Source organism: Equus asinus, chromosome 5, assembly GCF_041296235.1.
Source record: "Equus asinus isolate D_3611 breed Donkey chromosome 5, EquAss-T2T_v2, whole genome shotgun sequence".
Taxonomy (NCBI): domain Eukaryota; kingdom Metazoa; phylum Chordata; class Mammalia; order Perissodactyla; family Equidae; genus Equus; species Equus asinus.
Window position 1 is genome coordinate 14288918 of NC_091794.1, and position 19343 is coordinate 14308260.

Here is a 19343-nt window from a genome sequence, read left to right on the forward strand (position 1 = left end):
TGTGTTTCAAACTCAACAGCAGTTAGTGTTGCCCAGATGTTAGCTCTATTGATCTTTGGTTTTCAGAGGTCACTTCAGCTTTCAACTTCTCAATCATAGAACATCTCTTTTCTTGCTGATTACAGGCTGGGAACCATCGCAGTTTCTCCTCTGAGATTCAGCAGAAGATCCTGATGGAGGAGGATAATACCCAGAGGGAGGAGCCCCAGGAGGAGGCAGTTGGTGACGTGCAACATTTCCGTGAGAACTCTCTCGGTAAGAACTTCATTTGCAAAAATTTTCAGTAAAGGTTTCCGAGTACCTACTCTCCACCACGCATACTGGGAATGACTTGGCGTTTTCCAGCATAAACCCAAGAGTCCAGCAATCCTTGCCTGGAGCTTTGGTCATGTGCTTACTTACATTGAAGACATGTTCAGGTTTTGTTTAGACCAGACACTAGGTGACAGGCAGGCCAAAACAGCTGGCGTGGAGAGGTCTTTTCTAGTGATTCATCAGTTATTCAAAAATCAAAGCCTACACAAAAAGAGGTAGGATGGGCCACATAGAGAAAGGCATCAAGTTTATAGTCTCTCTAAAAGAGTCTCTCTAGAAGAACAGCCAATCTTGGGACAAGACTCTAACCCAGCTATTCTATTCACAGGGCTTGTGGTGCTGGGTAAATCTTTGTAATGTGTTCCCTGGCATTCAAAACAGAATAAATGGACTCATAAAGTGTATATTTTCCTCCTTATTTTTTATTGCACCTCAGATGAATAAATAACCAGAGGCAGGAAAATGGGTGCTCAGGGAAATGCTGGGAACCAGGTGTCAGTTAACCTCGTCAGTGTTTCTCTGCGATCGGCTGATCCTCTCCTCACTGCAAAGTCCTCTTCTATTACAGAAGGGTGATGTCAAACTAGATTTAATTTTTCATTTACTCATTGCTCTAAGTTCTAGACACAGGAGTTAAAATAGAAATCCCCTGTATTAGTCAAGATTCTCCAAAGAAACAGAATCAATAGGAAGTATATATATAATAAATCTCCATCTCTCTTTCTCTCTCTCTCTCTCTCCCCCTCTCTCTCTGTCTCTGTCTCTTTGCATATACATTTATTTTAAAGAATTATCTCACATGGTTTTTGGGACTGGCAAGTCTGAAATCTGTAGGTCAGACCCACAGGTTGGAAGTTGAGGCAACAGTGGATGCTGTACTCTTGAATCCAGATTCCAAGGGACAACAGGCTGGAAATTCAAGCAGGGTTTCTATGTTGCAGTCTCGAGGAGAATTCCTTCTTTGGGAAGCCTCAGTCTTTGCTCTTAAGGTCTCTACTATTGGATGAGGCCCACTCACATTATGGAGAGTAATTTGCTTTACTCAAAGTCCACTGATTTAAATGTTTAACATATCTAAGAAAATACCTTCTCAGCAACATCTACACTGGTGTTTGACCAAACAACTGGGAACCACAGCCTAGCTAAGTTGACACAAAATTAACCATCATAGCCCTCTTACCTTAGGGATTTTATGTCTAGACCAGACACGGAAAATAAAACAGAAAATTTGCTATCCAATAATATGAAGTCCTTTGGCACCTGACCAAGACTGGGAACAGAGCTGGGAAAAGTTTTCTGGAGAGTGTGATTCCTGAATTGACTGTTGCTGATTTTGAGGGAAGAGGTGAATGAACATGACACATGGGAATGACTGCAAGTAGTTTATCAGGATTGAAATTCCACTCCTTGCAGGGAGAAGAGGGACGAAATGGTAAGCTACTAAGTGGGAAAATAACCTGGAGTTTATTTGTTTAATGCTAAACTGAGTATTCTGGATTTACTTTGTCCTGAAGTCCTGGAGGAGTCACTGAAGAATTCTTAAGCATTGCAATGATGAGATTAGATTCTCAGTATTCAAGACCAATACATGTAATTATTCAGCAAATATTTCATAGTGTCTGTCAGGCATGAAGTACTGTGGACGACACTGGGGATATAATGGTGAACAACAGAGAAGGATCTCAACCTCACAAAGCTTAGAATTTAGTGGGACGATAAGGAAAAAAAGACAAAATAATTATACATTTTAATTAGTGCTATTGAGCACGGAGGCTTGATTCACAAGCTTATAATTCCAATGTCTGCCTACTCCTGTCTCAACCAGCCATCACCTCCCTGCATTAAGTGCAAGCTTCGAATACTGAGCAATCATCCAGGAACTGCCTTAAACCCCATCCCTTCCTCTGGCCAAGTACACAGCACTCGGATTTGATACTTCCTGACTCTCTCTCCAAAGTGTGGATCTTAGCTTCCCCTCCAGGTTCTTCCATCTTCCATTGCTGTGGGTGAGCCTTGCCTGCCACACACCCTACGTCCCTCCAGCCCTGGGCCCAAGGCAACTTCATCTCCCCTGACCCCTGGGCCTATTCCTGGTTCTCTCTCGGAGTGAGTTAAGAATACCTGACAACTGAAGGCAAAGAGGATGGAGAGAAGAGTACTATTGACAGATATGTAAGAGGTAAAAATGGTATGGTTGGCAATAGATTGATAATAGGTTTAAGAAAGTATGAGAGACTGAAGAAATTTTCCAAATTGGGGGGTTGGACAACTGAATATAGGGGATGACTTTTATTTAATTACAGACTATAACAAAAAAGGAGGGTTGACAGGTACACATAGGGAAAGAGATAATGATTTGGACATGTCTACTGAGCCCTCTAAAGGTGTACAGTATGGAATCATCATCTTCCTCCATGTGCACCCCTCAACCCTCTTTTTTTTTTTCCTCTGGTACTAAAGATGGCAGCAGTTGGAATGGAAAATAAGAGATTGATATTTCCAGTAGGATCAAAGCATTCAACTATTTGCAAAGTCACAGGGAATTTAACACAAAATGCTAATAGCCCATGAGAGAAAACTTTCTTTCGAAGACTAATTACCAATGAATTATTCATTGGGGTAATGTTGCTCTCCACCCATATGGATCCTTCAAAATTGCCTGTGTAAGGAATTTTCCACCTGGATAGTCACTTTGATTAACTTCTGGAACCAGAAAGGATGAGGGGCAAAACCAGCTTGTGCAACAGGAAAACAACAAACCACATCAGGGCTTGTCTTGATTTCATTGCCTATCAATGCTCACAGACTAGAAGACTGAAAACTACTTGACTGATTTCCCCCCACCCCCACTCCAGCTGTTGGGGGTCCTCAGACCTTATCTGGGTTTTTTGGAGAGGAACCAGAGGGAGAGCCACAGACAACTCTGCCAGCAAGCGTGGGATGGGGAGGAAATGCACCCTTTAAACATACCCGTATTTGCCTTCTTGACAGCAAATCCATGCCAATATCTGTAACTTTCCTCTTGCATTGTTGGGTTGATAAACTTTTTATAAAGCTAACTTTAATATCATTATTAAAGGTGTTCATGTTAAAGCTCTGGAGATTCTTATGTCAATCTTATAAATAGAATACTAATACCTTGAGAATCAAGCTCTTGAAATGAGCAATAAGAGAAGGACGTTTAAATAGAATTTCATTTTGTTCCCATTTGAGAAACACAATCAATGAATTTCAATCATCTTCTTTAGGCATATTTGTAACGCATAGAAACTCCTGGTTCTTGAGAACAGTCAGAAATTCAAATGAGTCTAAAAGAACCGTCCTAGTCATGAATATCATTGTCTGTATCTCAGAAATAAATGCTTCAAACAACCACTTAGAACTTTTGAGCACTGACACTAACTCTGTAGTCACAGCTGGGTGCTATATAATAATGTTTTTATTAGCTCTCTTAACAACTCCCTTAAGAGAAACAATGCAATTATCCCCATAAGGCCAAGCAAGTAGCCCCAAGCCACTAGTGACACAACTGGTTCACTGGAATACTAAGTCACCGAATTTCCAATTCAACACTTGACCCAACAGCCAAAAGGAACCTGTTTCATACTTATTTCTGTAAGAATCTTAGGATCTATGACTATGGACTCATCATAACATGAACAAAAAGGATGGCAGCCAGGAGTGGGCAGACGGATTCAGGATCTTAACTGGGCCCTTAATGAATATTCAGCAGAACAGCCTTGACTTGGACTGATAGCTTTGTTTAAGATATTAGGAAGCAGAACCAGTACCACTTTATTGGGGTCTTTAAATTCTGTGGCTGGAGCTCATCTTCTCTTTCATCCTAGCTCTATATAATCAGTTTCTACTTCCTACACAGCCGCTGTCTCTTCCTGTATTTGTCAGGCAAGGAGAAGCCAGTGCAAGTTTAGAGCAAGGAAATGACATAATTAAAATGGTATTAGATATGAAATCTAAAATTCAAAACCCCATTCTCCCCTCCCCCGCAATCTGGCCCCAACTCCCTCTGTCTCATTTCCCCCACTCCCTCCACGTACTGTGGGCTCAGGCAGGCTGCATTCGTTCCCACTTCTCTCACTCACCTTGGCTTTACTGCCCTCCTGCTTTGTTCACACTATCGCCCCTGCCTACAAGGCTCTTTTTTCCGATATGAAGGTCACATATGTTGTCTTCCCTGATAGACTCATTGGGCAGAGAGACCCCTTTCTCTGAACTCATTTGATCACTTTTTCACAGTGTGTTTTATATTACATTCTCACATTCCAGTTTTATGCTGGCAGTAAACTCCTTATATAGAGAGACATAACAAACGTCTATTTTATCGCCATCTTCCACTCATCTAGGCACATTGTGTGGAATAGAGTAGATGCTTAGTACACTTGCCTCTGTGTTTAACATTCCTCATGTTCTCAATCCTGGCCCCTGCTCTGAGTTGTCAGAAGTCTCGAGTGCAGTGAGGTCTGTATATATCTGACACATCAGTTAGGACACGTATCCCTCTCCAAAGTGGCTCCAAAGAAATTTGTATTCTATTCTGAGGGAATTTGAAATAATATTTGAAATAACTGGGAGGAAGGTGAAAGTCAGATGAAAGGAAAAATGAAGAGGAGCAACAGAGAATAGAAGCTGAGTTCACTGCAATATTTTTGATAGAGTATTGTTTTTTTCTGTGATGAGCAGATAAACTACAAAGAAAACTTGTTTTAAGTCTGCCATGCAGGAAAAGTAGACCAGTTCAGGGTCTTCAAGTGATTAGAAAAGTGGGCCAGATAAACCCAGCTGGGAAAGGTTAATCTAAAGGGGACACACACACACACAGACACACACACACACACAGCATCCTTTTCCTGCCTGATTCCAGTACAAACTCACAGAAAAGACTGGAGGCAAGGCAGAAAGAGAACATTTTGATGCAGAAATTAATCAGCTGTTCCAAGTGTATTCAGATTATTCTCATAATTAGAGAACCAACCTTTTAATAGTTTTACCATAAAGCAGTAGATGGAGATAAATCTCCACTTTAATTTTGGTTGTTTTTCTGGTTTAATTTGAAGAGCTAATGTGTTATGTATACTCCATATATTTAAATATATATTTGAGAATGTAGAGTAAAATCCAAATATCCAGTAAGGTTATTGGAATAAAAATACATCAAAGACCTAAAAAGAAAAGAAGGAGTAGGAAGCAAAATCTTTATTTCCATAGCACAATAACTTAATAGTACATTTCACTTCGAGCTTCCAGTAACCAGGATACAAAGGGAAGTATTGGGTTATTTAGTTTTCCTTAATAACAACTACAAATCCAGTGTGAAAATAGATGAAGGTACCTTTTCTAAGAAGTGAAAGTATGTTGAGTTTTAAGAGAGAGAAAATTTATCCTAGTAGCTAAATTCTAAAAGGAGTTCATGACGAGGAACTCAACTTGGATAGGGCAGTACAAAAGAATGGTTGATGTCATTGATAAGAGTTCCACAGGAGAAAGCAAGAATGGTTGGAAGCTACTCTTTTTTTTTTTTTTTGGAGGAAGATTGGCCCTGAGCTAACATCTGTGCCCATCTTCCTCTATTTTATATGTGAGACACCTACCACGGCATGGCTTGACAAGTAGTATGTAGGTCCACGCCCGGGATCCAGGCTGGCGAACCCTGGGCTGTCAAAGTGGAGCGCACGAACTTAACCACTATGCCGCTGGGCAGTCCCCTGGAAGCTACTCTTTTGATGAGGACATTACGCTAAGTGAAATAAGCCACGTACAGAAAGTAAAAAACTGTATAATCTCACTTATATGTGGAATCTAAAAAAAGTTAATTACAAAAAAGCCGAGAGTAGAAAGACGCTTACCGGGGGCAAGGAGGTTGGGAAATGGGGAGATGTTGGTCAAAGGGTACAAAAGTACAGTTAAAGGATAAATAAGTGCAGAGATCGAATGTGACAGCATGATGGCTATGGTAAATAATACTGTATTGAATACTGGAAATTTGATAAGAGAGTAGGTCACACATACACAAAAGGTGACTACGTGAGAAGATATGTGAATTGGCTTGACTGTAGTAATCATTTCACTATGTGTATGTTCATCAAATCATCCAGTTGCACATCTTAAATATATACAATTTTTATTTAAAAAAAAAAAGAAAAGAAAAGAAACTACACTTTTGAGTGCTCCCTGTGCTATCTATCCCCAGTGCAAAGAACGGTGCCTACATTATCACATTAATTCATAAAAATGTGAGCTGGGTGTTATCAGTCCCACTTTCCAGAATAGAATTTTGTTTCTCAGTGAAGGTAAATGATGCACTCAAATTACTCGGCTCATAAAGAGGCTGAGTCAGGGTTTAAACCTAGGTCTGCCTGACTCCAAAATCAATGATCTTTCCACTGCACTCTGCGAATAATAACTTCTCAATTCTTTACACAGGTATAATATTAAAGAGAACTTCAGTACAAACAGTTGTTCCACGAGTTGGACTGAATGGACCAAGTTAATAGCTTCAAAGATTTGTTAGGCTATCACTGCAGAGAGAAGAAGAGATGTACAGATTCCAAACATAAGAGTTAGTCAAGATCAACCAGTCTTTGTTAATGAAAGGGCACAATAGCAAAATTAATTCCAAAGGAAGTAATCCACAAATAATCCATATCACTGTGTAACACTTCACCTCCCCCACCTGGGAGGGAGAAGGATATAGAAAAGTAAGCTCAGGTACTGCGACCACTACAGATCCTGGAGAAGGGAACAAGGAAGGACGTTCTGCTGTGTAGTTCACAAGACAACCTCCCTAGTAGGGGATGGCAGAGAGAGGGAGGTGGGGCTTGGGTCTGTGATTCAATAGGGGACCTTGTTTTAAAGAACCCAGGAAATGGAAAAAATAGAAGGAAAGAGCTCATTTCTTTTCTTCTTTCTATTTTTTAAAATGTCATAACTAAAATAAAGTCTGGTAAAAATAACTATTACAATAATAATAAGTGTTAAATTTTGAGTGCCTGCTACACATGTTAAGATGTTGGGGTCTGCATTTCACATTTAATGTAACCCTTGCACCTTGTCACTCTCCTGTCTCCAGGTGGCTATGGCATTATGAAAGCTGTTGAAAACCATACTAACTCATCAACGCTGAAACGCTTTGCTGGGTTTAGTCACTTAAAAAAGTCACATTAAATGAATGCTCTTTGAGCCCTTTCCATTTATCAAGTCTTGGAGTATAGCTCCCACAAATATGAATCAAATGATCCTTAGCCTTCAAGGAGCTTGACTACAGTGAAAAAGACAGAGATGTCAACAGATATCAAGGCTGTGAGAGGAGGCCAATGAGGATCAATTTTTCCTGGTGATTAGGAATTATACATTATACAGAAATTTTCCCTGATATCATTCCTGCTTAGAGAAGAGGTGGAGAGAAGCATTGAAGAGCATGAACTCTAGAATCCAGCTGCCTGTGTTCAAATTCTGCCTCTACCAACCTATTAGCTGAGTGACCATTCACTTCTCTGTGCCTTACTCTTTTCACTTATAAAATGGGGGTGGTAACAGTACCTACCACACAGAGTTGTTATAAGGACTAAACTAATTAATTCTGTAATATATCTGGAAGAGTGCCTGGTACCTAAAGTAACTGTTGCTCTCAATAAATGTTAGCTGTATTTTCTTAGACATGAATATCATCACCTTAATGACGATCATTCTAGGTGTGTTGTGTTGGTGGACATACTCCTCAGACCATCTGAGGGAGAACAACTGTCTTTAAGACGTCTGTCTAGTCTAGAGTATTGCTGACGTTGTTCTGGGCAAGGAAATGTTTGCAACTGTAGTGCTTTGGGTCAAAGGCATCATTCATTCTTGAGCACCAACTACATGCCAGGAGCAATGGGGATCTATCACGGGAGAGAGCAGATAAAAATCCCTGCCTGCAGAGAACTTACATTCTGGTGAGGAGAGTGAGATAATAAACATGATATAAAAAGTACATTTCCTAATATGGTAGACAGTGATAATTCTGTCAACAAAAAAATAAAGCCAGCTCCACTGGTATGGAGAATGCATTTTTTACTTTAAATAGAGTGGTCAGGGTAGGCCTGAGGAACGTGGTGACATCTGACCAGTGTCTGAAGGAAGTGAGGGAGCAAGCCATGTGGATACCTCGGTGGGGTAGGGTGGGGGGTGGGGAGGAATTCCAGGCTGAGAGGACAGGTAACACAAAGGCCCTGAGATGGAAGCATGCCCGTCTAGGAATCTACTCCAGGAATACTAAGGAGGCCATTGTGGCAGGAACTGAGTGAGTGAAGCAGGAGCTAAGGCCAGAGAATGACAGATTCTGTATTGTCCTTCTGGGCCATTCTATGCACTTTGGCTTTTATTGATTGAGATGGGGACCATTCCAGGGTTTGGAGCAAAGGAGTGATAGGAGCTGCCGTAATGTTTACTCTTAAACATTTATTCTCTCTGTGTCTTGTTTCTGCTGTGTTGAGAAGGGCAAAAGCAGAAACAAGGGTAATCAAAGTAAAGACATGATGGTAGATTAGCCCTGGGTGGTAATAACAGTGGAGCTGGGAAGTAGTTGAATTTTGGACTTATTTTGAGAGTAGAGCTGAAAGCATTTCCTGATGGATTGGATTTGAAGTGTGAGAGAAACAGAAAAGTCAAGGATGACACCAGGGCCAGCCTGGTGGTGTAGTGGTTAGGTTCCGTGTGCTCTGCTTTGGCGGCCAGGGTTGGTGGGTTCAGATCTGTGCAGTGGACCTACACCACTCATCGCCATGCTGTGGCAGCATCCTACATATAAAAGAGAGGAAGAGTGGCACAGATGTTAGCACAGGACTAATCCTCCTCAAGGAAAAAACATTGATAATGGATGTCAGCTTAGGGCAAATCTTCCTCAGTGCAAAATAAAAAAGGATGCCACCAAGGTTTTAAGCTTGCTGTGAGGAAGACTTCAACTGGGAAGGGTGGTTGGGAGGCAGAGGGAGGAATTTCAGGGTAGATGTTAAGTGGGAGAAGCCTAGCAGACACCCCCTCCCCCCGCCCCCCCCCACCCCCACCCCCAGTGCACAGCTGCCTGGAGCCTGCAGTTCAGGGGAGATGGCCAGGCCGGAGGTAAAATCTGGGAGTCATCACCACATAGAAGATATTTAGCGCCATGAGACAGGATGAGCTCTCCCAGGCAGCGAGTGTCGATACATAAGACAGATGTCCAAAGTCTCAACTCTCAGCATTCCACTGCTCAGAGGCCTGGAGAAGAGAAGGGACCAGCAAAGAAGACTGAGAAGGAGCAACCAGCAGGGTGGGAAGCAGGAAAATGTGAGAGAAGTCAAATAAAAAGGTTTCCAGGAGGAGAAAGTGGTCAACCGTTAATTGCTGCTGATCGTTCAAGTGAGATGAGGACTGAGAAACCTTCCCATTTAGTAGTTTGCTGTCAGTAAAAAGAGTTCCAGGGACAGGGTAGAAGCCAAAGCCTGACTGGGGCAAATGGGAGGAGAGAACTTGGTGACAGCTTTTCCTCACAACTCTCTAGAGGCGCTTTGCCGTGGCTGAGCAGAAAAAAGGGCAAGTGGTTGGAGGGGGAAGTGGATTCAAGAGGGAGTTTTTTGTTTTTAAGATGGGAAAAGTAACATGATTTTATGATGATGGACGTGATCCAATAAGTGGGGAAATTGATGATGTGGGAGAGAAGAGAGAGCTGCTGGATTGATCCCTGCATGTTTCTGTGGGGCAAAGGGCCAGGACGGGGAAAAAAAAATTCCTATAAAACACCAACAGCTCATAGGTGAGCCTCTCCCAAAAATGAAAAGTCAAGACTTTTACTTGCAGAAATGAAAAGTGCATTAAAGAAGCCATTTGTTGAGTGCCTACTGAGTGCCACTCCTGGTGTCTGGAACTTTGCATATGTTATCCGGAAGCTTATTAATCATCCCGCAACTACGTATAGATGGAGAAATTGGTGCCGGGAACTAAAACACTTTGCCCAAAGCCATACTGATCCTAAGTTAGTTTGCACTTCATTGTGCTTTTTCTTGCTGTTTTGAGCTCCTCGAGGGCCGATGGCCTTCATCTTTGTAACCCCGCATTGTCGCTCAAAACCTGGCAGAGGTTCCCACTCCCGCGCGCCGAGATGGTCTGCGAGCGGCCCCGGGGTCCCCTGGGTTGACTTCCACGGAAGCACCGTTGGAGGACGTTCAAATCAACATTGTTTTCATTGATTGGTTACAGCAACTCAGAAAAGCACTTTGGAAAATATAGAAACTTTTAAGAGAAATAACTGGAAGGAAATCAGTATACAAGTTATTTTAAAGTCCTCAGCCCTTGGCCGTTCCCCAACGATCTGGCAAAGCTGCTTTTCTGACGCATCAGGTACCTGCCCGCGGGCGAACGGTCGGGAGGAGGTGCGGTCACCTGGAGTTTCCCAGTAGAAACTTCATCGTCGGGGGAGGAAATCATCACCCCAGGATGTGTACCCTCCCACCCTTCTTCTAGCTCAGAAGACAAGCCTGCCACCAAAGTCTCTACGGCGCGACCGTGAACGCGGCTTTGAGAAGCTGGCGCCCAGTGATGGGGCGAACAGCCAGGCCCCTCCAGCCCCAGTAAAAGCCCCAAGCGCAAACTGCCCGCGGCTGGGTGGGTCGCCGACGGCGCTGCTCCAAGTCCCTCGGTGCCCGCCGCGGTGCTTACGAAGGGGGCCCGGGGCACGGGACCGAGCGGCGCGGAGCCCACCACCGCGGCCCGAGGGGGACGGCCCCGAGCGCCCGGGCGCACCGAGCGCGCCTTCCCTCCCGGGGCGCGCGGAGCCGGCCGCACCGCGGCGCCAGGTGAGGAGGGGGCGGCGGCCGGCCGGGAGGAGGGGGCCGCGCCGGCTCCGCGCGTTCGGGTCACTCCCCGGGGGCGCTGCCTCCCCCGCCGCCGAATTGGTCGCCGCCGGTTGCGCGGCCGAGCCGGGGGGGGGGGGGGGGCGGAGAGGAGGCAGTGGCCGCCGGGGCCGAGGAGGGCGCGCTGAGCGCGCGCGGCGAGTCCGAGGGGCCGGGCGGCTGCGGGGGAGCTGCGCCGGGGCCGGGCCCGGGCCGAGGGAGGGAGGGAGGGGGGAGGAAGGGCGCGGGCCGGGCCGGGGCCAGGGCCGGGCCAGAGGGCGGCGGGGCCGGCGGCGAGCGGCGGCGCGGAGGAAAGATGAGACGGTGAGTGGCGCCGGGGACGCGGAGTTGCTTTGCTGCCCTTGCAGGCTGCGGGGACAAAAGCCCGGGCTGGGGTGAGCGGAGCCCGGGCTGCGCAGCTTTGGGGGCCCCGAACCCCGGGGGATGGGTGGATCTCCGGGGGAGGGGGATCTGGGGAGGGAGTATCGGGGTACTGGAGGCGCTCTTAGAGCGATTGTGGGGGGCGGGCGGGATTGGGGGGGGGACCGGGGCAACTTTTGCGGAGAACTCTGGAATTCCCAAGGAGAGAGGGGTCGGCGACTTCAGGATAGAGCTGCTTTGTCGCTGTGGCGGAGGAAGGAGATCCGCTGCTGGGTGGTGTGGGGCGCGGGGCTCAGAGAAGACCCCCCCCGCCCCAAATATCTAGCTACTGCGGTTTTGGTTCCACTTTGTTTCAAGAGTGGGGCTCGCACGTTTGAACTGTCCAGACACCCGGATTCCGATTTGACCTTGGATCCCCCCAGAAGTTTATGTTCTGGCGATCTCTGCACCCTTAAAGATAGCGGCTAGAGCGTGGGGGAGTGTCTTGAACCCTTGTTTCACCGCGCCCGGCACGGGGGAGGCGCTACTGAAACGGTCGCTGGTACATTTAATAACTTAGCTCTAGCAGTCATCACTTAGCAAAGCGCCGAGAACCTGGCTGACTCCCGCCACCGCCAGGAAATTAAAAGGCTGACAGGCTCTCCCTTCCAGGGTTGGGGTTTCCTGTTTGAAAGAGCTTCGGAAGCCGAACCCGCTTCCAGCGTCTACCCATCTATCTACCTTTCTTCTGTAAGAGAGGGAACTGCGCCCACAGCCTTTTATGCTGGTTCACTTGCCCGGGGCTGGAAATCCTCTGGCTGGCCCTGCCCTCATCCCTTGAGGTGTTCCTTGTGCTGCTCTGAAGTAGCTCTCAGGAGTTCTAGAATGCACATCTAGTCTCACAGCCAGACGCAGCTGGGAGTGGAACTAAGAGAAGAGGCAGAAAAATGTGGGGTCCTTTTACTATAAACATTTGTCAGGCACATTTCCCCTCATTATATGAATGCGTAAGTTACAGGTATTTATTTTCAAGTATTGGACTTGTAACTTGAAGCTTCCAGTTTGGTTTAACTTAGGGTTTGAGATAGGTCTCTGAGATCCTACCATTATCTGGATTCAGCTGGGAGAGGGAGGTAGGTCTAAAGGGAGTTCACAGCTTCAGAGGGTTAAACTTCTGCCCCGAGAGCACTTGAATTCTTGGTGCCTGGTAGGATAGCAACAGAGGCGTTGGATTTGGGATAAATAAACCTTTCGAGTTGTCCACTATTTTAACAGAATGGCTATATTCCTGGTACCATTGCCCTCAATTGTGTAAATATTTGTTTGAATAAAGAGCTAAGGTTCTTTGAAAAGTAACAGTTGTGTCTATTCAGGATTCGCTTTTCATATCCTGGACTTAGTTATTTGAGGGTTTTTTTTTTTTTTTGCCTTACATATTTAATGTGGAAATTTAAACATATGTACTTAAGAAACTCTGTAAAGTCCCTAAAGCGTTTATAACTGGCATTTCCTTTCAAAGCAAGGGGGAGTTGCATTTTTGCTCTTAGTTGACTAGTGTGGCCTTCACCTCCCAAGACCCAGAGGTTTGCACATCCCAGCCTTTCTCACAGATGGAAAAATGAGATGTTTGGTTAAGTAGTCATCATTTCAGTCAGTTTGCAGGCTTCAATCTGTTTCTGGCAGCTGGCAGCTGCTGTTCTTTTGGGCTGAGGACCCACTCTGGGGGGTGACTCTTAGCCATGTTTGAAGTGGGGGAGGAAAAGATATTTGGGAAGTTGGGCTAAGAGCTTCCTAACTCCTATCTTAAAGAACCTGGACCAAAGCCGGAACTCTAGCAACCTTATCAGAAACGTTTTATTTACTGGCTTTTGCACAAGAGAGAGAGAAGAAAAAGCCAAGTGATTAAAACAACCACTGGTTTTCATTATTTTCTTCAAAGCCCTGTTTTGACATCTGTAAGGAAGGGTTGATTCTGGAGTACAGTAGAGAAGTTACTGTGAAAAACGTTACTCCTTTTAAATACTTTTAAAGAGCCCTTGAGATGATGGCTTTCTGTGCAAGTTCTCAGTCCTTAGGGAGGTGGTGCTGTGAAGGACTTGGAAAGACAGTGGTTTCCTCCATCTTCCAAGTGGAATACATGTGCTTTATCAATCTGAGTGTCTGTTAGGTCTTGGTGTACTTATTAACTGTGTAAGTGTCACCCATTTGAACCAAAAACAACTTTTAAGTGATATGCTTTTCTAAAGCTCTTTAAAATACATTACAGCAGTGGTTCTCAATGAGGGGGGGAGTGATTCCCCACCACCCCCGCTAGGGAATATTGGGCCAATGTCTGGAGTCATTTTTGGTTGTCCCAACTGGGGGTAGGGGACAACCCCACATGCCAATTAAAGCTCGCATCTAGTGGGTAGATGCCGCAGATGCTGTGTAACATCCTACAATGCGCAGGACACACAGGAAAAGAATTATCCAGCCCCAAACTCTAGATGCTCGCTAGACTACTTCCTTGTGGGCGTATGTTAACAAGATTAGGGATCTTAATCTAATTTGGATCCTCAAGAAATCAACTGTGTTCTTGCTCAACACAAAGAAGCGTGTCACAGAAGGCTTTTTGTCTGCAGCAGATTCTTTTGCCCTTGGCGTTAAGAGTCTTAATGTACCATAGATGTGAAGGAACTTCTTCTGTTCACTGACGGCTTTGAGTTGGCTGAAAATCACACAATTTTGGAGTGTGAGAGTGCAAGGGGGCCCCAGGGATCACCCAGTTCAACCTTTTCATTCTATAGGTGTAAAAACTGAGACACCCAGAGATGAGTAACTCATAAGGTCTCAGTGACAGACATAGTTCTAGATACAGTTTAGGGTTAGAGAATTTAGAAACTGATATTTGGGCAAATGTAATTGTTTTTAAAGTGGACCTGACCTTTTGTGAGAGTTTAGAGGTCCCATTCTCCGTAAGGAAATAAATAAACTCTGATGGGGGAAGGGTGGCATTAGCTATGGTGACTGTGGAGCATATGCCTGGGTGTGTCAGACCCAAGAAAGGGATAATTCCATTGTGTGACCTGTGACACTCCACGTCTGATGCCTGTACCATCTTTCCCGTGGCAAAGTGGGCAACAGATGGTTGCACAGACGTAGCAGATGCTGCTTTTGAATCCAGGTACAAAACAGAACATTTGAGATATTTCTGTCCCTCCCTGCCTTATGGGTTAAGAGTAGGGTGCATGAATGGATAGGGTTGTCTTGGACAGAAGAGGGAATGAGAGAGGCCTCCTGAGTATGGAGCTAAAAAAAGCACTTGGCATATGAGGAAATGAGCATGCATTGGGGCAGTTGTGGGGGAAATTCATAAGCTGATGAGTGGCTATCTGAGGTAAATGTGATTGCACGGAACTCGGGTGAGGAATCTGAAGACTGTTCAAGCTTGGCTGTTCTTTGGGCGAGTGGGACAAGATAAGTCTGGGGGTCAAAGGAACCTCAGAAATCCTCTTGTCTGAATCCTTTGCCCACAGTCCACTTGCTTGGCTAGACAGCGCAGAACCTGCAAGCCGGATCTCCTAACTCGTGTTCCACCACACTCTCTCTTGCACCCCACAGTCTCTGCCATTCCATCTGTTTACCTATTGGGGAAGAAAATGATAGTGGTAGAAAGTCTTTGTTAATTTCCCAGGAGAGTTTAAAAAGCATGGCATTTGTGAATGGCTCTGTTTATAGAAAGGAGTCATCTCAATGAGTTTTTGATTATCAGAAAAGTTGTGCACATATGGCCCGATCAATTACAAACATATGTACTCTCACATTTACATTACTACAATTAGCCATTAGGCCTGTGACTAGGGATTCTAGTTCTGTGTGCTCAGTAGTACTGCCACAGTATTACAGTCCTCAAGTCTGGGAGGTTCTGGTAATGTAGGAGAATTTTTTGGGAGAGGTCAGAGCTCTGAACCCTGCTGAGGTAGGTTTTTATCATTTTGCTGTCTAGCCAAAGGGTGCACCTCAAAGCTGAGCAGAGTAGCGTATTTAGAAATGATTCAAAAGTGATGCCTTTTTTAAGGGGGCTGCTCCCTGTAGGTGCTTCAGGAAAGAGATGTTGCAGCCTTGTCAGTATCACCTTTTGGTGAGTCATTCCCCTTAGTTTTTTTTTCAGATGATAGGAGAGGAGATGTGAGTTGACTTTTTTTTTTTTAATAACTGTCGGCTGGAAATATTTATTGGCACTTGATTAATATGACTTTCGCCTTTTAAAGTAAATAAAACCAAAAAGGGCAGCTCACGTTTTCAGATCCCTTCAAAATAAGCATTTCGTAAGCAGAACTTGTCTCTGTCACTCAGGAAGGTGAATCTTCCAGGGGTTAATTTCCACACAGTTGTGTTCATGATATTTAGGGATGTTTCTTACATGTTGAAAAGAAGCTTTGTGCTGTATCTGCTTTAAGGGCAAGATGGCAATCTGTAGGCACTAGTGATCAATAAGAGAATCCCAAGTATAAAAATCATTTTACTGGGATGCAGTGGGAAAGCTGGGGGTGCAGAAGCTTGCTATACAAAGAAACAGATGCATAAGATGTAGAGTAATGGGCTAAGTTATATGCAAAGTTTTTGAGAAGTTTTCACAGGAGATATTTGTTTTGTTTTGTGTGTGAAGGTTGATTTATTAGATGCCCTGCTTTTCCTTCTTTTACAAATTAAGGGGAAGAAAAAGATTGTGCATGCCAGTGTTTAATATTGTTACCTCAAGCAGGGTCAGCCTTTTCCAAGACTTGCTGCTAAAACTAGAGTTCCATGGAAATTCGGTGTTGATCATCTTAGAATATTTTGTTTGCACATTGCATGTGACTTCTCCAGATGGCAATATGCTTGTGGAATTAGCATGTGGAATGGCAAAAAAGCTAAAGGTTACAAGATTTGTCCTAGATTTGTTTCTTGACCACTGTACTGCTAAAACAAGGGCAGGTAAAAGCACAGGAAAGCCGGCTCCTGCATTCTTTTGACCGGTTCAGACCCAGCCTGAACAGTGCTTCATAGCCAAGAGATATTCAGAGGGGACTGGGAAGTCATGTCTGGCTGCCACACTGCTTACGTCATCTCAGAAGTAGGTTTTCAAAAACAGCTTAAGATTTATTAAGGAAATTGCAAGCCATGGGAATGCAGACAAAATATTTCGTATACATCATGCTGAATCAAATGCCCGTATTATATTGCATTACCATAACTCTGACCAGGACTTTTTCCCACTGTGCTATGCTGCAACAATTTATTATGCCCTTGGAATGTCATGGGTAACAGTGCCGGTGAAGCCTTTTCCCAATTAGGTAGCTGCCACCTTATCACTAAAACATGTTTCTGTTCTGTGGTCATTTCCATTTCCTGCATTGTATAACTGGCACGCCTGTGTTATTTAACCACTATCTTTGGGAGTCTAGAAAGTTGGAGCAGAAAGAACATCTAGTTCACTCTCACCATTTTAAATATGGGGAAATCTCTGCTAAAACAAGGTGAAGACAGGCAAAGTGTCTTGCCCCAGCTCTTACTTCTGTTGGTTATTTTGGCAGAACCAGGACCAGGACGCGTCTCCTGACTCATGTTCCTGGCAGCCTGTCCAGTGTTCTTTGTACTAGATTGGCCATTACAATAAAAATAACATCCTCATGTAACCATTTCCTTTATTAGGTCTTTTGGCCAGAGTTATAAAAAACAGCATTGATTAAATTTAATTTAGTTAGTTGTTTATTAATCTCTGTTGGTTCCAGTTTTTTCCCTATTCCTTCCAAGCAATAAGCGGTCAAAATGTAGCTGGAAAGGGAAACATTGTCTTATAACGCTCTCTCTGCATAATCAACCATTAAGTAATGAAGAGATGGTATCGTTATTGTTTTGTTTTGTTTATAGTATTTTTAAAACCTATCCACTCAGTTTTAGAGTTAAAGGTGAAGCCATTATGACCGTGGAAGATGTAGTCAACTTGTGTTTTTTTTGCATCTCTCCTGAGCCTACTTATACTCTGACTATTTCCAGTTCGTAAATATTGGGGAAGAGAGTGGGTAACGTAGTGTGTTTGGGTTTGGGTAATGTTACTTTGGAAAAATAAAAGATGTCTCTTAAGAGAGTGTGTTTTGATCTGTAGTGTGAAAAGGGGACAAGGTGGTAGAAAGATGAGGGTTTTGCTGCCATAGACTCTCAGCTTCCAATTCAAGCCCATAGCAGTGTTTTCAGGGTCAAGAGAGCATCTTTGTTCCCATGTGATCCCAGGGTCAGTGTTTTCCTAGCTTGAAATTGGCTTTGAGCTTGAAGGGTGCTCTTTCCTGGAGTAGCCTTTGCTTCAGGAAGTGAATCTGAAGTACTGGTACACACAGATGCTACTCAAGACCTCCAATTTAGTTCTTTGCAACTCTCCGCTTCTCTGGCTTTATCTTCCTTGTGGTGATCACATGATAAAGGAAGATTCCTCCAGGTTTACAGGGGACTGGTCAGAAAGACCTAAACCCAGAGATAAATTACACCAATGGTCAGGAATAAGAAACATCTTGATACATTTGATTTATTTGGGAAAATGTTATCTTGAACTACAACTAATTTAGGATTCTATAAAGAACCCTGAAGATAGGGATCTATAATTTCCTACCTAAAGAACTCTCCCACTTTTAGATGAGCAGTAACATACTTTAAGAATCTACAAAGTGTATCAGTGTCTCCCTTAGCATAAATATGTTAGGGGTGTGTGTGTTTTAATGTTTTTTGAGGCTCCAATTCTTCAGGATATGGAAGATTTGTCAGGCTGTGTGAATACTTTTACATTTCAGCTTTCTGAAGACATGGTTTCTTATTTGGGCTCACAGAAATTTAGTTACCCCATCTAGCGTTATCTTGAAAGTATATAATTTAATGGCCTGATACTTGTAATCTGGACAGTGGATTTCACGTTTTTCCCAGGCACTTAAAAATAGTATCAGATTTTAGGCACTTAATTCAATATGATAAAGGGTTAATATTTCGTGCTTTAAAAAAGTCATCTAGGAGCCAGTAATATGACCCCATACTTCTTTGTAAAGTGAGCTACTATAATTTTTATGTCAAGATATATTAATATATTTTTATTCATATTGATTTGCAGAATGCATACATCTTTTTTTAATATTTTACTATGGAGAAATTCAACATACACAAAAGTTAAAAGATTGATACAATGAAATTCCATGTACCCATCCCTCAGCTTCAACAATTATCTACATGTACTAATCTTTTTTCATCAATAGACATTACTTCCCCCCAAAACATGAATTGTTATAAAGCAAATTCCAAACACTATAGTATTTCATTCATAAATAATTTAAAATGTAACTCTAAGTGATTAGGATTTAAAAAAAAAATATAACCACAGGGGCTGGCCTGGTGGTGTAGCGGTTAAGTTCGTGTGCTCCACTTTGACGGCCCGGGGTTTGGTGGTTCGGATCCTGGGCACGGACCTATGCACTGCTTATCAAGCCATGCTGTGGCAGGCATCCCCCATATAAAATAGAGGAAGATGGGCACAGATGTTAGCTCAGAGCCAATCTTCCTCAGCAAAAAGAGGAAGATTGGCCATGGATGTTAGCTCAGGGCTAATCTTCCTCAAAAAAAAAAAAAGTATCATTATCATACCTAAAAAAATAGCAATAATTATGGTATCATCTACTTTCCAGTGTTCAAATTCTTTGATTGTCTCAAAAAGATTTTTTTAATAGTTGGATTGTTCAAAACAGGATCTAAACGAGGGCTATACATTGTATTTCATTGCTGTGCTCCTGAGTCTCTTTTAATCTCGAACAA

At 43.7% G+C, this 19343-nt stretch overlaps 1 protein-coding gene across 46 annotated transcripts in view; it reads left to right on the plus strand.

Moving 5' to 3' along the window:
* The window catches only part of PHLDB2 (pleckstrin homology like domain family B member 2), a 223074-nt gene that overhangs the window by 99349 nt on the left and 104382 nt on the right, over window positions 1-19343 (plus strand). For 28 of the 46 annotated variants that reach the window (XM_044771614.2, XM_070508793.1, XM_044771606.2 and 25 more), the window contains one exon: window positions 126-255. In XM_044771614.2, coding sequence (XP_044627549.1) covers window positions 174-255 — 82 coding nt within the window. In that variant the 5' untranslated portion in view covers window positions 126-173. Of the gene's footprint in view, window positions 1-125; window positions 256-10894; window positions 11139-11395; window positions 11499-19343 lie in introns of those variants that run through there. The other 18 variants (XM_070508781.1, XM_070508788.1, XM_070508790.1 and 15 more) reach the window with 5 other exon arrangements.